This window comes from Lontra canadensis, unplaced genomic scaffold (assembly GCF_010015895.1).
Source record: "Lontra canadensis isolate GAN:19392208 unplaced genomic scaffold, GSC_riverotter_1.0 scaffold98, whole genome shotgun sequence".
NCBI classification, from domain to species: Eukaryota; Metazoa; Chordata; class Mammalia; order Carnivora; family Mustelidae; genus Lontra; species Lontra canadensis.
Window position 1 is genome coordinate 4,437,568 of NW_022631092.1, and position 19,188 is coordinate 4,456,755.

The window sequence follows — 19,188 nt, forward strand, 5'->3', positions numbered from 1 at the left end:
GCCGATGCCTCAGCCCTGGCCTTTTCAGCGACTGTCACTGGGCAATGGGGAGGAGCGACTTCTTTTGTACATATGGAAATGTGGGTGCCAGAGATAAAAGGGGAGAAGGGTTGTGAGTGACACGCAGAATTGTCTGTTCCACCTACTTACCCTTGGTGGGAGCATGTTTAAATAGATCAGAGCATTTAATATCTGGCAGTATATGTTGATTTCCATTTACTCATCATTTTGCTAATTTAAGCACATTAATAACTAGCAGCTGTACTTCAGAGCAGTTCTTTCTGTCATTTGAAAGGGAAAACAAGCACTAAATATACTTTGGTTTACCAGGCTATCATCCTTGGGGAAACTTTTTAACTCCTTGTAAACAGGTGTTTCTGGAGTCACTCAGTAATTTTAACTGAGATTTGAGCTTGCGGTGGCATGGATTTTTACTGTTACAGTCCCAGTATCCCTTCTCCAGGAGTCGCACACTCTGCCCTTGCTCCTGCCCCAGCCTCTGCCCCACTGAGAGCATCTGTGTGCCATGAGCCCAGCAGCCCTCGCACCTGTTATCTACCTCCGTGGACCTGAGCGTAGCAGCCTGCCCTTGGACGGCGGGGGGCTCCCTGCACCCACTCTTCTGTGCCCCGAGCCAAGCAAAGGCCGAGCAAAGGCTCGACGTCACGATAACTTCGTGTTTGTGTTTTTAAAATTGTTACCTTAAAGCAGCTCAGGCTACTGGACTGCTATGATCCAAAACTGATCCCAAGAGTTGCCGCTTCTGTCCTTGGGAAGGAGAGCATGTCGACCCCAATCCTAAAATCACCTGCCTGGAGTAACTCCGTTCGGGTAGTCGAGCACTCTCGTGCAATCGGATTTGCTCCCCACCTCAGCCTGCAGACACATCAGCTGTGGAAACCAGCCGGCCAGTCCCCGGGGACAGGGAGTCCTCAGGCAGGTGCTCAGGTCCCAGGGCGGAGTCCAGTATTCTGCCCCAGAACAGGGATCAACAAGCTTCTCCAGTCTGGATTTTGAAACAGTCCTCATTGTCCTAGTCTGAATCCTTGACTCTGGGGAAAAAAACAACAGGAGGCGGCGTCTCTCCCCTCCCCATAGATAGACAGCTCCTACGGAAGCAGACATGCTGTCTCAGGGCAAAACTAACTTTTCTGGGCCTCACACTACTAGAGCTGAGACAGTGAGAGACGATTAGGCAATGAGTTAAGACTGGAAGAAACCAGTTCCTAGTTCACGGCTGCTTTAGAAGAGCCCCTGATGATCTGCAGGATGAGAAACGGGTTCTAGGTCACACTGCCTGGGTAAGATCTCGAGCAGTTCTCCAGCAGGCAGGAGAAGGATCTCATCTCTCTTCTCTGCCACAGGAGAGTTCTCGGCCTCAGACAGCTCCCTCACGGACGTCCAGGAGACCCGAAGGCCTCCCATGCCCGACCCTGGCCTGATGCCCCTACCCGATGCGGCTGCGGATTTAGATTGGTCCAACCTGGTGGATGCGGCCAAGGCCTACGAGGGTGAGTCCGCGGACCATCCAGTCAGGACGCGCAGGGCTGCAAGGCCCTGCCGAGTTTTGGGGGCTGTGAGGCTCTGGTCAGTCTGTCCACTCTGCTGTTTTGCACACACTGACCGCACGGGGGCGCGCGCTTCCAGCTGGGGCACACGCTGTATGATTTAATCTGATGCAGCCTGACATTTCATCTACGTAGGATTTTGTAGCATGGCTGTCTCCCCTCCCCACACGTGGGAAGGGCAGGGAGTGGGGGAATCCCAGCTGTCACTTGGCTGAAAAGGACACCTATCCAGAGAGAGTCTTTGACCACGTGGTGAGGACGTCATTGCGAAGTGCACCATTGGATCTGTTAGGGATGCTTGTCCCACTTGGCCCTGCCCCATCCTTGAGAGATGTTGGGTATTCCCTTTGCGTTTCCCATTCACCTCTCCTGACTCTGGCAGCACGTTCTCAGTCCACACTGTCCTGTGCCAACCCGTTGTCTGTGCATTTCTCGGACGCAGGCTCTCCCACGGGCGCTGGCGTGCCGGCACGGACGGAATGGAGTGTCATGCTATCCGTGTATATGGACGGGAGGTTGGCAGATGCCCTTTTTGAAATGACTGACTTCACTCTGTGGTCATCATTCCAGATTCTTCGGTGCTAAAATGTTCTTTAGAAAACAAAGACAACAGATGAGTGGTTTAGGGTTGGGGTTTTTTGTTTTGTTGTTTGTGGGGGGTGGGTGGGGACTTACGTTTGAAGAATTGAAAGTAGCTAGTCCATCAAGCTGTAATTTTCAGAACTTGATGAGGTGACAGTGAAGTAGGCCACAGGCAGCCCCGTGCTGGCCGCTGGCAGTTCCCCAGTACTGACAGGACTGTAAATTTCAATTTATTGGTCACACTCCCTTCTAGGAGATGGTAGTAGTTTTGTGTTTTTAATGAGAGGTTTTGAAAATTTGATGGTGTTTTCTTGGCTCAAGTTTTAGGTTGGGTATATTTTAAAACACATATGGTTGGACTTTGGCTAAAACCCACCAAGGTAGCCAGGAATCTTGTGGGAAACCTACTTCTAGAAGTGCATTTTATATCATCACCGAGTGGAAAAAGCCCTGGTCTAGAAATCTGGCACAATGCCTGTTTCCAGGGAAACGTGTCATAGAATGCTACTTGATGAGTAAGAAAAAGAAGACTACAAGTGGATTCACAGCCCATGTTCTCAGAAGGGATCTTCTGCCGCTCCTCTGCTATAGCTCAAACAGTGGTTTTCTCCTCCAGGGTCAGGAGAGAAGGCTCCTGATGTATCCCCACATGGTGATTAGATGTGACCGTCCGTGTAGGCTAGTTGTTGACCTTTGACAGACCAGCCTGGAATGTGGCTCCAAAGTACTGAAGGTCTTCTCCTCTCCCTTCCAGTCCAAAGAGCCTCCTTCTTTGCTGCTACTGACGAAGGCCACCGGCCCTTGAGCGCTGCATCCAACAGTGACCAGCTCGAGGAGCAGGCTCTGGCCCAGATGAAGTCCTACAGCAGGTCAGTCACCCTGTAGCGAGGTCGGCACTCTGCACCGTGTGTCCCCAGCTGTCTTGACAGCAGGTGTGGGGAAGAGGTGGAGGCCGCAGGCATTAGCTGACCGGAGCTCACCACCACAAGGCCAGACTCTTCACATCTTAGAATGCTCTGGAACTAAAACTGTAAACATAATTAAACTGTTCTTGATGACTTAGTCATAATCATGAATATTTATAATTCACTAAGGCCTTAATACACATATGCTCTCAGGACTGATCACCTCAGCTGAGGGAAAGCATGTGCCTGGCCTCCTTGAGCCTGGTTTTGGAGTGCCTCCCCCTGTTGTCAGTTGGTCGTACTTGTCCATGTGTCCCCATCTTAGTGGCTCCCCCCGTGCTGCTTCAGATCGACGTTAGATCCGGGTCACCAGGAGAGGGAAGATTCAAAAGGACATGAAAGGCAAGTGCAAACTGAGGCCCAGATGGTTTCCTCAATAGTTAAGAGCAGGGATTTTGACTTTTGTTGAACTGAGCCGAGGTGGATCCCACTGTCTGATTTCAAGTGGTGAGGCTGTTGGGGAGCTGCGTGCTCGGACTCTGTAGGAAAACATCCGACGGGCCACCGTGGTACACGTCGTGGGTGCTCCCTGATGCAGGATGAGGTCAGCGGCTTGAAATCGCTCCTTTTAAAACCTTTTGAGGATGGTTAAGAATCCGGGTATCCAGGAGACAGGCGACAACAGGGAAAGTGAGGTTAGCATAGGTTGTTCAAATAGCCGTGGACTGTTCCTGAAGACTTCGCCAATCAAGTGTGTAAGGAAATGCTCTGCACAGGGAAAGCGGAAGAGTTGGGGTGGCTTATCCAGAGTGTAAGGGACAGGTGCTGCGTTCGCTCTGATCACTGAGGCATCTTGGGACCGAGAATGGCAGTTACTTTGGCTGTTGAGAACTTTAAAAAGAAAAAACAAAAGAGAGCATCAAGGGCACAGTGAACCCAGAATGTACCTTAGAATGGGCCCTCCGAGCAGGAGAATTCTGAGTGAACAAGTCCGTCTTCCTGCGGAAGGATGATCGAGCAGTGAGTTCTTCAGTCTTCGCAGAACCCGAAGAGGAGGGTGGTGCCGGGCACGTTTGTTCAGTGAACAGATGGACTTGAATGTGTTTCTAAAAACCGGAGCCTCCGCAGGCACGTAATTCACTCTGAAAACCTTCAGAAGTCAAGACAGGCTGCTACGCGTTTTCACGGGGCGTCCCCTCTTAGAGGTTTGGAGCTTCTTATCATTTCATTTATTTACAGCCTTGAGACTCTCGTGCCCCTGTGAATTGGGCCTCTGGGGCTTGTAGATCGAGAATCAGTAGAAGACAGCAACACCGCTCCAGTACATACTGCCTTCGAGTCCAAGACTCCAGAACCTCGGTCTATGTGTGTCTTCCCTTTTGGCCTCCGGGGAGAGGCAGCTGCACATTCTCCTAGTGGAAGGCTTTAGCTTGCGGGTTGTGGACTCTGAGGTGGTGGATCCGGCTAGAGCTCACTCAGACCTGACCTCAGGTACACAGGAGCTGGACGAACGGCTGACGAGGGCCTTCTGTCCAGCCAGTTGGGCGGCCTTGTCATCCGCTAGCTCCCTGGGGGGTTTTGGTATTCCATAAGCGTGGCATTACCAGTACTTCTATTAATTGGGAGAAAGAAACTGGAGGGCCTAGTTTGCAGATCATAATAGCAAAGGAGACATTAAGGTTGGACGGATGAGCTTTTGAAACATTCTTATTTTTTAAAATATTTTAAGATATTTAGACAAGCTTTCGAGACAGGAGCATGATAAGTTAGCTGCACGTGGATGAGTAACCACAGACTGTTTCCTGGGGACAGAGACCTACCTTCTCCTGGTCGCCCCAAGGTAGGGCTGACCTCAGCCCTTCTGCCCCCAGAGGAGTGGCTCTCTCTTCCTTTCAGCCACTAAAGAGAATAGGAAACACTGCACCGCTTGACATTTGTGCCTTCCAGAAAGTACCTCTCCGGCTGCCAAACAGACCATTTTCACTTACTGTCCTGTGTTCTTTGGTCGTGAAGACCGACATCTTTAACAGCGGAAGCTACTGAAGGGCTGCCATTCACCCTTGCGTTACCTTTTGTTAAAATGACCGTTTTCTTTTTTTAAAGTGAAAATGCACATTGGGTCACCGTACTGAGAAATTTGACATTAAAAAGCCATTTTACAGAGACAGCAGCCTCATTAACAACTACCCAGCAAACCCGGCCAACACCGTCTCTTGTTTCTCATCCCCAGCAGTAAAGATTCCTCCCCCACTCTGGCTTCTAAAGTGGACCAGCTGGAAGGTATGCTGCAGATGCTCCGGGAAGATCTGAAGAAGGTAAACACACACTCTCGAAGCAGAGCGCCCGGTCGGTGCCGGCTGCCCTTGAACAAATCCCTAACTAGTGGAGGAACACGTGGGTATTGTCCGTTTTCTCGGGACACACGGTCCACGAGCTTCTTGGCGCTCGGTTCCCACCAGCACACCCCGTGCAAGCAGGCCTTCGTTGCCACGTGTGCAGAAAAGTTGTTGAACCCCAGCCAGCCCCGCGGAGCCCTCTCTCGGCCTCCCCACCCCCCGCCTAATGGGTCAGTAGCCCAGACCCACCCATCTTCACTGCCAGTCGGGCTCTCACACCAAGAACATGGAATGTAGTGTGACTATATTAAGAGCCTAAAACCAAACAGTCCAGAATTTAAGACCGCCCTCGCTGAAGACATTAAGGTACACGGTAATGTCTTCACGTTCCAAAATAAACCGTAGTGAGCCCCCGGGGGACCTGATCCCTGGCTTTGAGTATCGGGATCCCCAGGGCCAGGCCGGGGATAGTGTTAGGATGAAGAATAGAAGCAGGTGAAGGGGACATGCAGGTCCCCAGCCACCCCTCCAGCTGCTGGGTCCCAGCCCTCCCCTCCTCTGCCCTGCCTCCCAGGAGAAGGAAGACAAAGCCCACCTGCAGGCAGAAGTCCAGCACCTCCGGGAGGACAACCTGAGGCTGCAGGAGGAGTCCCAGAACGCCTCGGACAAGCTGAAGAAGTTCACGGAATGGGTCTTCAACACCATAGACATGAGCTAGGGCAGGCTGCGGGGGGCCGGCCCGGGCTGGGGGAGGGGGTCCGGGAGGAGGGGGCTCTCCGGTGCGGTTGGGCGCTCCTTCCGCCACGCCGCCGAGAGCCTTCTCAGCCCGCCTGCCCTAGCTTCCCGCTCTGGCCCCTTGCGGGGAGCGCGCGACACAACTGCAGATCAACAATCATCGTCTGCCTTTTGTAGAAAAGAAAAACAAAAAAGTAAATAAAAATTTTAAAAAGTAAAATAAAAGTTTAACTGCTAAAATGTGAATGTCTTTATTTTTTTGCACAATATCTTTATCTGTTACGTATTTTAAAAAACAAGTGGGCCTAGGCCGCCTGGGGCCCATCTGCCTCTATTTCCATGAGCTCTTACTGATTTCAGGTAACCCAAGCTTTCCCACGTCATTGCTCCTAGGAAAATAAAGTTTTTGCACATGGTTTCTTGGGGGAGGGGGATTTCCTTACCTTTGTCCTAAAATGCCTGGGGAGGGAGGTGCTTGGAGAAGACGCCTCCCTCCCTTGAATGACCTGTGCATGAGCTAGTGCCCTTTGTCCCTACCTTCCGGAGGACAGCGGGCTCAGGGTTACCCGAAAGTCCGTGCGGGAGACAGAGCCAGTGCCTCGGGCGACGCCCCTTTCCTGTCCTGCATTGTGACGTCACTCCACCCATCAGTTCCTCTCCCCTGGAGATGGTCCCCCGTGTGCGCTGCTCAGAGCTAGAACCCTTTCTGTCTGGTTCCACTGGAATCAGCCTCTACAGCTTCCCGGCTCCAAACATTACTGGCTTTCAGAATTCCTCCAGACTAAAATCTCACTTGTATGCATTTTGGTCAAAAGTATAGCTTTTGTTTGAGATGTGTAAAGATGAAAATGTGGCAAAACTGTATTTTTAGCTTACTCAAAAATTACCATATTAATTCTCTCCAAAGCAAGACTTGACCAGTCTAGGAAAAAGTGAATGTTAAATTGTTTTAATACTCGCTTGTTAGGAGCAACGACTGTGATCATAGAATGGGCTCTGGAAACCTGCATGTCCCAGTGTGCAATTCCAGCACGGCATTTTCTGAATCCTTTTGTGGCCAGCCAGAGGATTCTGCTGCAGAAATGACTGATGTGTTATTTTTCCTGTCTAGTGATGCAGCTGCCCTGGGCCTCTGGCCGTCGTCCCAAGGCCCGCAGGCCTGCAGACGGACACACCAGGCCCACCAGTGTTGAGGGACCCAGGGAGCCCTGGGGGCCTTGTTTCTTGCCTTCATAAAAATGTCATGAAGCTGCCACCTGTGTCCCTTCAGTGGCAACTCTGATGTAGGGAACGTTCTGCGATGTCATCTGCTTGGAAGCTCCCTGCCCCAAGTAATCTCAACTCCTTCCTCCATCCCTGAAAGACACAGGATGGATTTTCTCTCTCCTCCCCTTGCCCCCTCCTCCAGAATTTTACAGTTTCATTCATGATTGTGATTTTTCCAGGGAATTATTATTCTTTTTTTTGAGGGGGTGACATTTCCATCCTGGAAATAGGAAGATTTCGGAGTGCTCTGTAAAGATCTCAATTGTCTGTCTCTTTCTCTCTCTGACTTGTATGACGGAGATCGTTACATTGCCTGTTACCTCTTTGTAAATGAGAAAGATCGCTGACCTCCAAGCATTCTGAAGTCTTGCTTATCCTTCTGAGTTCAGTTTTTATTTTGTCTTTCATTTGTTTGGGGACTTGGGGCAAGCTATTTATTAGAGTTTTGCAACAGAATCTTGTTTGAAGCCTTTAAAGACTACTTGTAAAATTCAGACAATAAAATTCATTTTAAACGCTCTTTTAAAATGCTTTGGTATTATTGCTTGAGGTTTTTGGATTTGAAAGACCACCCAGTAGCTCATGGACCCGCCTTGCAACCAACTTTCTCACAGGGCTCCATTAACACTAAATGATTCTTCAAAGTTTCTGTGCCTCTTAGAATGTTAATAACCTTTTTAAACTCCGTTCGTATGTCCTTCGAGAATTCCTAATTTGGCTTCTCTACTTATAATTTAATATTTGCAGAGCACTTTCTAATTAGTTCCCTCTTCATTATCCATGTGTGGATTTTCCGTAACAACACTGTCATTCCCTGAGACCAGCACATTTTTGGACTGCCTCTACTGCCTCACCCAAATCTGAGTTAGATGTTCTGTGCTCAGAGAATACAAATGCCTGTTAATATCAGGCTGTGTAAAATATAATTAGAAAAGTTAATCTACTGAAAAAATCATAATGCATTCCAAAGCCAAATGGAACCAAATTTTTAAAATCTACCACATCAGTGTTCCTCTCCACTGGTGCAGCTAATTGAGAACTGACAGAGTTCCTTCCTTCTATTTGGTTCAATAACCCTACAAATTCTAGAATTACAAGACAGGGCAAGACTGGATGCCATGAGATAAATCTGATGAGCAAGCTAAAATCATGGTCTGTCTAGACCATGATTCTTACCTGGTTTGAGGGGCTTTTCCACTGTTGCTGAAGGGCTCGGAGGGGGTTGGGGGTCCCCGGGAGAAGGGGCCGTTAGCCTGCATTGATGGAGGGGCCGTTCAGTTGTGTTTCATCTCTGCTGCCTGTGATAAAGAGATGGGGCCGGACTGGGTTAACAGCTCCTCAGATGGGGATAAAATGGATAGTCCAAGGGCAAAGGAAATAGACCAGTGAGCTTAAGCCACTTGTCTCTAGTTAAATACAGAACAATAACCTGAACGGATTCCAGCCTGCAGCCGATCCATCTCAGGAACCTGCTGCTGCTTCCCTCTCTCAACCAAACCGAGAGGAAAGTGCAAGATGGCGCAGCTGGGCCAGAAACCTGGGACCAGTGCAGCCCAGGGCATGGTTCAACAAGAACGCTGTTATTTTTTAAAGAATGATTCCACAATAATGTCGGGTACCCCTTCTCGGTAGAAATTAGGCCCCTGATGGCCTATCCATAAGGAATAAGCATTTGGTCCATCTGAAAAACATTTAAGGTGTTTGGAGACTCAAATTCCATCGACTGCACAGCAGCTCTGTCCTAGGATACATTACCTAATCTCTGGGCATGGCTTTCTCATGGTAAAATCATCACAGTTTCACAGAGTTTGAAGGATTAAATAAGATCAGACGTGTAAAGACAGTGATGGGCAAACTGAAGACACAATAACACGTCTTCCCTGTCTTCCATCTCCAACAGGTTAAGTCTTTTCTGTTGTTTTTCTGGGAGGGTGTCCTGGCGTGTTAATAGCAGAATGGGATGGAAGGGTCAGAATGAGCTCCTCCATCCACTTTCCTGTCAGGTGCTTTCCACCCCCTGCTATGCATTTTAGAACACTGACTCTCAGACTTGAGCTTCCATCAGAATAGGTCATAAGGCTGCATCCCCAGGATCTATGATTTAGCAGGGCTGGGGTGGGGACTTAGTGTTTGTATCTTCTAGAAGTTCCCAGGTGATGGCTTAGGAGCATCAAAGAGTAGCCTCAGCATGTGGACATCCACACCCATGGACAGTTAAAAGAAACAGATGCTACAGGGAGAGGCACATAGTGTGTCCACATGCCTGAGTATCATTTTCATGGGTCAGCAACCACAGAGAACCTTGCAGGAGAAACAGGCTTAAACTATAGCTAAAGAGAGATTAGGTAAAAGGCATTTTTTTTTCCTTTTTTACTAAAGAGGTAATAATTTAGAGCTCCCTGCACATGAATCTTTCTGCCACTTGACTGTTTTAAATTCCTGTGTTACCTGGATGGCTCTGGAGTGTCCTTACGACCATTAACGGGATGAGACTAGTTCCCAGGTCAGCAAGAAATGGCCTAGGTCACCTTGTGGGGGGGCGGTGGCGGACAGTTTAGATGGCAGTGCTACCGAGGAAAGCAGGCCCTTGGCCAGGCCCACAGTGAGTGGCTACTCAGGAATACAAAAACTGGGAGACTTGCGTCACGGCTGGGAGTGCTGAATTCCACTCACCAACATCCAGGTTCAGTCCAGCCTGCTCAGCCCAATCTCCGAGCGCCTGTCAAACCTCAAAGTTCCCAGACAAGCAAAGTTTTGACTGCCTTCATACCTGCCCGGCCTGTCAAGAAACCTTTGCCTAAATCCTCAGGCTGTAGACCAGCTCTTTTTCTCCACTTCTGTCCAGAAAGGAAGGAAGGGTTGCTCATCTTCCATATCCTTTGGATAAGTTGCAGCTCAGAGACTTGGAGACACTGGCAGTCTCTCCCGAGACGATCATTAGAACCTTGGTTTGACTGGCCCCTGCTTTGGCCCCTCCTTGCTCTCCTTTTCACAGATCTCCTGCCTCTCCCCAGGACTGCCAGCCTTGTGTTCCCTCTATGCACCATCAGACTAGCCTTCTGGCCCTCCATCCACGTAAATCTAGGATCTCCTCCTGACTTGCCTTTGTGCGCCCGAGTCATCACATATGAGACCCGAGAGCTTTCCCCTTCCCTTCTCTTCTCTGCCTCTCGTTAAACCCCTTCAGTCATGCTTGCCATCGACCACACAGCGCCTTCCATCACTTGCCCTACCTGAGCACATGCCATCACGCAGTCTACATGGCTCATCTTCCAGGCACTGCCCACCTTTAAATATATGCAGCTCGTTTTATCCTTCCATTTGGACCTCTCATGACCCATCTTCAACCTGAATGATCTCCCAGACAAAATAACCCGAGCTTTGTGTACCTTCCTCTGTATCTTTAGACAAATGCTTTCTGTAGGGATTTCACCCCATTCTGGGGGTGCATCTGTCGTTCTTTTTCCTTAACCAAAGTGCTCTGTGTTCCTTTAAATGGGCCAATCTCCCTACACGTTGTTTTGCTTACATATTTGTTAGCACACGTCCATAGGGCTAATGAGTCCACCCAGCCACACTTCTCCTATGCATTTCTGTAATCCAGCATGGAAGCATCATAAAATGGTATCTACCAATAAAATCCAGCCTCCTTTGCAAGAGTATCAATGGCCTGGGAGGGTATGGGCTCTCTAGGGTAAAAGACACCTCCATCCCCCATTGCCTCCCAGCTCACCGCACACATTTTACATAACTGGCCTGATAAACAGGCATTCAAGTTGCTTCCCCAGGATACCATTGGCAAACCCAAGAAAGCCATCACCTTCCCAGCCCAGTGCCCATCACATACATACACACACACACACACACACACACCCATCACACCCCTACACACTCATCACACCCCCTACCCTCACCCACTGGTATTCCTGGAAGTGAACGCTCTTAGAAAATACACCAAGGAAGGAGTTCTATTCAAGTTCAAATAGCAAACCAGAAGTGACCAACAAAGTTGTCTGGAGGTGGTCCTTCTGTCACGTATCCTAATGAAGAGGTAGGATGGGTTTGTAGCTGACCTAGTAATTCTTCTAAAGAGCTAAGAGTCCATGAACACAGTAACTCTTTTAAGCTGCTTACATGTTCTGCCATCTTAAAGCAATGAATGTGCTTAACAAACTTTTGTCTTAGTTGGTACAAAGAGAAACTTGGCTCAGTATAGGTTCATATCAAATCAATGAGGCTATGCCTATTAAAACATGCATCTTAATGCAGTCTAGCTTTATACTAATGATTCCAGCTGGAGTCGAAGCCAGGGCTTCTTTCATAGGCCCCGAGAACCAGCAATTCTACCTCCAAAAAGCAAAGACCTGGCGGAAGGTAGGAGGGATGGGGGTATGGAGTTACTGACCACCATCTTGAAGTATTTGACACACTGTGGTATGAAGCAGAAACCAGTTTTGATGTCTGTGGTTCTAGAGGCAAAAATGGAACCAGTGGATGTTTGTTGCAGGAAACAGGTTTTTTCTCCAAGATTGATGATAAATAAATGGTGACTGGGTGGTTTCCTGGGCTTGAAGCCAAGAATTAAGAGTCAAACTAGGAACCACTTTGCAAAGATTCCATCATCCTTTCATCTTTTCTAGTGGACTTTTTCTATCTTAAATAAACTTGGAGTCATGAGTCACAGACTCAGGAAGGAAGGGGACCTTTAGAGATGGGCAGTTCTACCCCCCAGCCCAGACAGGACTGAATTTCCTCTTCATCGTCCAGCCACCTGAGCGTAAGCGTCCCCGGTGAGGGAGAGCTCACTACTGACTGGGGTAGCACATTGTGTCTTTCAATGTCTCTTTTAAGTCATTCCTTTCATTTAGGGAAAGTCAGTTTCCCTTTAGGTTTTGTGACTACTCCCAACCCTACCACTTTGAATTACACAAATATAAATTTCTCTCCCCAAGTAATAACCATCGATATGCTGGAAAATACGAAGTCTTCCCAGTGTTATTTATTTATTTCCTGTACAAAAACTCCCATTCTCTCAACTTTTCCTCCCGGGTCATGGACTTCAGCCCCTGCCCCACAATAATATAATCAGCTATGGTCAGTGTTCACTGACCATTCTGAAAATCCTAGAGCCCTTCAGGACACAAATGCTCTATGTGCATTAGCCCAATGAGTCCTCACAGCCGCCCTGTGAGGTGGGGCTATTGTTGTCTCCACTTTACAAAACGAGAAACTAAGGACTAGAGAGGTCAAATAATGTGTTCGCGGTAAAATAGCTGGTAAATGGAAGAGGTAAAGCTGGGATTCAGACCCACACTTCCAGATTCCGGAGCCAATACTTATTTAATCTGTACTTTATCAATTCTGTTGCTCCAACGCATGGTCCCCTGCATTGACCATTTGCATGGATCCTTGCTGCGGGGACCTAGACACTATCATGGACACTAGATGGTAAATGGGGTGGGTGGGGGGCCACAGTGGAAGACTAGAAGGGAACCTAAAGGCCAGAAGACTACGAGGAAACCACCTATTTGGGGGGCCCTTAAGAGAGGGGGCTCTGAAGTGCTCTGACACTCTTTCTGATACAATATAGATGTTCTCCCTGCAAATGACAATGCAAGAAAGCATCTCTGTCCAATCCCAGGCCAAATCTAGAGGTAAAACAATCTTTGAAAGCCTGAGTCACTGGTTCTTAGACATCAGCACCACCTGGACAAGTTGATTAGTTTCTGTTCCTTGGCTCTAGGCTTAGAGGTTGGGTATGAATAGGTCTGGTAGAGCTGGCAATCTTCATTTTAGTAAGCATACCAAGGGTTTAGGATATGGAGGATTCCTGGATCCATTTATCTGAGAAACTCCACCCTAGCTTTTGAAAACCTCTGGGCAACTCTGCTGAGCCAGGGAATAGGCAAGGTGTTATGGGTGAGTGTACTGTCTGCTTGAAATACCTGGATACTTTGCTCCTTCTCAACATGGGGGAATGGCTAGCTGAGGCCAGCTGGCTGGGCAGGATTCTCCATGAGGGAAGTGTAGAAAAACCATTTACTTTTGAAAAACCATTTACTTAATGGCTGATAATTCTCAGCTTCACCCCACCCTACACCCAGATTTTCTTTCTTTTTTTTCTTAACCAAGAGGCATTTGCTTAGTGGAGGTCAATTAAAATCTTTGTTTTAAAATCAACTTCTTAAATATTGTACAGAACACTCACCTTTCCTTAGGACAAACTGCCACAACATTAATTTTACACTCTGATCTAATCCGATCTCATTACTGATGTTCCTGTAATTGTCTGCTACCAGTTCTGTATCCTTATCAGGGAGCAGGTAGGAGTCAGAGATTTCAAAGTTGGTCCCTGTTTTAGCCATCAAAAGACAAAAGAGACTTCCTGTTTCTACCTCTAAGCCCATCTGTCAGAAAACGGCCCAAAGTCCTTGCGGTCCGCTTGCTGAAGCGACAGACAGGAGCAGAACCTGCCCAGCCTCCCAGGGTAAACCTCGGCAACAGCCCAAACCCATTCCAACTGCCCGCCATGGTGCTCCTGGGGGCCAGGGTTCATGGTCAGCTTCTCTTCCTTTAGCCAGTGTTGTGGTTATCAATGGCCATGGAAGCCACTTCATACTTAGTTACTTAAAACAACCACCACTTTACTAAGCAGGTGTACGTCACTTTATTGTGTTTCACTCCACTGCACGGCACAGACACTGCATTTTGTACCAACTGAAGGTGGGTGGCAACCATGCATTGAGCAAGTCTATTGGTGCCATTTTTCCAGCAGCATTTGCTCACTTCAGGTCTGTCACATTTTGGTAATTATCACAACAGGTCAAACTGTTTCATTATTATTACACTTGTTAAGCTGATCTGTGATCAGTGATCATAGAGGTCACTATTGTAATTGTTTTGTGGTGCCAGAAATTGTACCCATATAAGACAGCAAACTTAATATATGCTATGTGTTCTGCCTACCCCGCCAGGAAACCACTCCCCCATCTTTACCCCTCTCCTCAGGCCTCCCTGTTCCTTGAGACACAGAAATACTGAAATTAGGCCATTAATAACCCTACAATGGCCTCGAAGTGTTCAAGTGAAAGAAGAGTGAAATGTCTCTCATTCTATATCAAAAGCTGTCAATGATTAAGCTTAGAGAGAAAGACATGCGGAAGCCATGAGAGGCCAAAGGCTAGGCCTCCTGCACTCAACAGTGAGCCAAGCCGTGAACGCAAAGAAAACATTCTTGAAGGAAATGAAAAGTGGGATTCCAGTGAACACGTGAATGGTAAGAAAGTGAATCAGCCGTGCGGATATGGAGAGTTGTAGTGGTCTGGAGAGAAACCAGCCAAAGCCGAATCCAGAGTGAGGCCCTAACTCTCTTCAAATGCTGTGATGGCTGAGACAGGTGGGGAAGCTGCAGGAGAGAAGTCTGAAACTCGCAGAGGCTGGGTCATGAGGTTTAAGGAAAGAAGCCATCACTATAACATCAGAGCGCCAGGTGAAGCAGCACATGCTGATGGAGAAGCTGCAGCAGGTTCTGCAGAAGGTCCAGCGAAGATCATTTACGAAGGTGGCTGTCCTAAGCAAGAGGCCTTCAGTGTGAATGAAACAGCCTTCCATTGGAAGGAGATGCCATGTGGGGCTTTCATAGCTAGGGAGGAGAAGTCAACGCCTGGCTTCAAAGCCTCAAAGGGCAGGTAGACTCTCTTGTTAGGGGCTAAGGTAGCTGGTGACTTTCAGTGGAAGCCAGTGCTCACTGGCCATTCTGAAAATCCTAGAGCCCTTTAGAATGATACTAATTATATTCTGCCTGTGCTCTCTGAATGGGTTAAGAAAGCCTAGATAACAGCACATCTGTTTACAACATGGTTTACTGAATATTTTAAGCCCACTGTTGAGATTACTGCTCAGAAAAGAATCCTTTCAAAATATTCATTAACTGCTTCTTCATTGACAATACATTGGACCACCCAAGAGCTCTTATGGAGATGTACAATGAGATTAATGTTTTCAAGTCTGCTAACACAACATCTATTCTGCAACCCATGAATCAAGGAGTAATTTTGACTTTCAAGTTTTTATTATTAAAGAAATGCATTTCATAAGGCTATAGCTACCATAGTGATTCCTCTGATGGATCTGGACAAAGAAAATTGAAAGACTTCTGGGAAGGATTCACAATTCTAGATGGCATTAAGAACATTCATGATTCTTGTGGAAAATAGTATGGAGGTTCTTCAAAAAATTAAAGATAGAATTACCATAAGATCCAGTAATTCCAAAATGGGGTATTTATCCAAAGAAAACAAAAACACTAATTCAAAAAGATGTATGCACTCATGTGTTTATTGTAGCATTATTTAGAGTAACCAAGATACTGAATCAACCTAAGTGTTCATTCATAGATGAATGGATAAAGATGTACATATATACACATTGGAATATTACTCAGCCATAAAAAAGAATGAAATATTGCCATTTGCAACATGGGCATATCTAGAGTATATAATATGTGAAATGTCAGTCAGAAAAAGACAAATACCATATGATTTCTCTCATATGTGGAATTTAAGAAACAAATGAACAAAGAAAAAAAAAGACAAAAAACAAGACTCTTCAATATAGAGAACAAAATGGTTGTTACCAGAGGGGAGGGAGGCAGAGGGATGGGGGAACTAAGTGAAGGGGATTAAAAAAATAAAACAATCATGATGAGCCCTGAGTAATGTATAGAATTGTTGAATGACTATGTTGTATACCTGAAACTAATATAACATGATATGATAGCTATACTGGAATCTTAAAAAAAAAAAAAATCATGAATCATGGGAAGAAGTCAAAACATCAACAATAACAGAAATTTGGAAGAAATTGATTCCAGCCCTCATGGATGACACTGAGGGGTTCAAGTCTTCAATGGAGGAAGTAACTGCAGATGTGGTAGAAATAGCAACAGAATTAGATTTGGAAGTAGAGCCTGAATATGGGACTGAAATGTTGTGATTTCTTGATGAAACTTTAATAGATGAGCAGTTGCTTCTTATGGATGAGCAAAGAAAGTGGCTTCATGAGATGGGATCTACTACTGATATGAAGGTTATTGAAATGATAACAAATGATTTAGAATATTACAAAAACTTAGATGATAAAGCCACAGCAGAGTCTGAGAGAATGACTTCAATTTTGAAAGAAGTTCTACTGTGGGTAAAAATGCTATCAAACAATATCACACGCTACAGAGAAATTGTTCATGAAAGGAAGAGTCAACTGAGGCGGCAAACTTTTTGTTGTCTTAAATTTCCAACTCACCTCACCAAGCAGCCACCACCTGATCAGTTAGCAGTCATCAACCTGGAGACAAGACCTTCTGCCAGCAAAAACATTACAACTCACTGAAAGCTCAGATGATGGTTAGCATTTTTCAGTAAGAAAGTATTTTTTAAATTTATTTTTAATTTGATTTATTTTTTAGATTTGAGAGAGATAGAGACAGAGATAGCAAGAGAGAGAGAGAGAGAGAGAGAGAGCGCGCGCGCACGCATAAGCAGGGAGAAGAGGGAGAAGCAGGCCCCCTGCTAAGCAGGGAGCCCGATGTAGGACCCAATCTCAGAACCCTAGGATCAAGACCTGAACCCAGGGAAGACCCTTAACCTACTAAGCCACCTAGGTGCCCTTACACCAAAGTATATTTTATTTAAGGTATAGCATTATTTTTTTAGACATAATGCTATTGCACACTTAATAGACTATAGTATAATGTAAACATAGCTTTTTTTGGCAAACAAAAAAACAACTACCTTAGTAGTTGTTTTAAGGTAGTTGTTTCCTTTTTCGCCCTGGGAAACAAACAAACAAAAAAAAAAAATCATGTGACTTGCTTACTGCAGTGGTCTGGAACCAAATCTGCAATCTCACCAAAGTAAGCTTATATACAATTCCACAGGTCAGGAATTTAGGCAGGGCTCAGTTGAGTGATTCTTCCACTCCATGTGCTATTAACTGGAGTGACTTAGTGGTATTCAACTGGGCTGGTTTACAGAGTCCAAGATGGCTCCACTCACATTCTTATTCCCTCAGCAGCGCCCCTTCTCCTCCCTCCCTATACAGAGCCTTTCCATGTGCTCTTCCTAACAGGCTACCTGGGCTTCTAGCAGGATATTCAAGGTTCCAAAAGACCAAGGTGGAAGTGGCTGTTCTTCTTTACAGCTAGGTCTATGAAGCACCTGGGTGTCTCGGTTGAGGGTCTGCCTTCTGCTCAGGTCATGACGTCAGGGTCCTTGGATCGAGCCCCATGGTGGCTTCCTGCTCAGGGGGAGATCTGTTTCTCCCTCTCCCTCTGCTGCTCCCCCTGCTTATGTTCTCTCCAGCACACTAGTGCTCTCTCCTTCTGTCAAATAAATAAATATAAAAAAATAAAATTAAAAAAATAAAGCTAGGTCCAGAAATGGCAGAATATCACTTTCCCATGTTTTTTCAAGTCTAGGGGAAACAGATTCCCCCTCTCAAGGAGAGGCTTTCAAAGGATATGCACCATCTTTAATCTCCCACAGCTGGCCTCCTCTCCTCTGGTCTGCATGTGATTAGAGTCATTTTCTCTCAGGCTCCTAGATCCTCACCAAGGCTAGAATATGAGGTTCTAGTTCAAGACGGCAATGTAGGAGGATACTGAATTCACCTCCTCCTCCAGATACTGAATCTACAGTTATATATGGAACAATTTCCTCTGAAAAAAGAGCCTAAAACTAGCTGAGTGACTGTTACACATTGGGCAAATGAGGAAGAAAACCACATCAAAGTGGGAAAGAGAGGCTGAGACACAATCTCACCATAAGCCCCACCCCTGGTTTGTGACCCACAATCAGGAGAGAACCTACAAACTAGAATTTGCTAAGGAGCAAAGGTTTTGAACCCCACATGTGGCATCTGAACTTTAAAGACCTGAATGTGAGAGATAAGACCCCAAAACATCTAGCTTTGAAGCCAATGGGCTTGCATCCCTGAGACCCACAAGGCTAGAGCAAACAGAGAAACAGTTCTTTAAAAGGTTCAGAGAGGCAAACTCTCCACTCCAGGACACAGAGCAAAGGCAGAGGCTTATTTGCTTATCTTAAAGTGTCAGCCTGAGGAGCAGGCATCTAATTAAACATACATCTAAAGAGCTACTGAAAGAAACACTCTCCAAAGGCAGGGGCCAGTGGGCACCATCTTTGCCTTCTCCTTCTGCTCTTCCAGTTTTCCAGTATCTCCCAGAAAGGAGCCTATACTTTCACCTGGGACCACGGTTTTTGTGGCTGCCCCTGAGGGACACCTCTAAATTGCTTGGATCTGCTAGCCAGTAGGGTTGATGCTCATGGGCTTCACAGAACTGTAACATACGGAGAAAGAGTGTTTAACTGGCTACCATCTCTAGAGCACAGCATTTAGGAAACAGACTCCCAGTCTTTCTGTGAAAGAGGCCTATTAGCCTATCTTCATAGCTCTTCCCTAAGGGCCAGGCTTCTAATTAAACACACTTCTAAAAGCCAACTGTAATCTTCCCTGGGCACATCCCCCCACTCTCCCTCCACGTACTCCAGAGCACAGGTTTCCCAGAGGGGAGCCTGTACACATGTCTGGTGTCCCAGTTTTTAGACCAGTGCCCCAGTTTTTGTGGTTGTCACCCTGGAGACATCCCTTGGTCACCTGAGTCTGGTGGCCAGCAGGACTTGTGTTCATTTCAATGTGATGGTAGTCAAGAAAGAAATGGTTCTTTACTGACTATTGTCCCCGGGCTCAGGACAGAGGGAGCAGAGAGAACTGCCAATT

The 19,188-nt window shown here is 46.8% G+C and overlaps 1 protein-coding gene and 1 pseudogene across 6 annotated transcripts in view; both read left to right on the top strand.

Annotated features, from left to right (window-relative positions):
• SIPA1L1 (signal induced proliferation associated 1 like 1) overlaps positions 1-6,188 on the top strand; it is a 179,684-nt gene extending 173,496 nt beyond the window's left edge. For 3 of the 6 annotated variants that reach the window (XM_032837370.1, XM_032837373.1, XM_032837371.1), the window contains 4 exons: positions 1,365-1,511; positions 2,905-3,019; positions 5,286-5,370; positions 5,966-6,188. In XM_032837370.1, coding sequence (XP_032693261.1) covers positions 1,365-1,511; positions 2,905-3,019; positions 5,286-5,370; positions 5,966-6,109 — 491 coding nt within the window. In that variant the 3' untranslated portion in view covers positions 6,110-6,188. Of the gene's footprint in view, positions 1-1,364; positions 1,512-2,904; positions 3,020-5,285; positions 5,371-5,965 lie in introns of those variants that run through there. The other 3 variants (XM_032837372.1, XM_032837375.1, XR_004380275.1) reach the window with 2 other exon arrangements.
• An 8,269-nt stretch (positions 6,189-14,457) lies between these two features.
• The window catches only part of LOC116855053, a 125,663-nt pseudogene continuing 120,932 nt past the window's right edge, over positions 14,458-19,188 (top strand).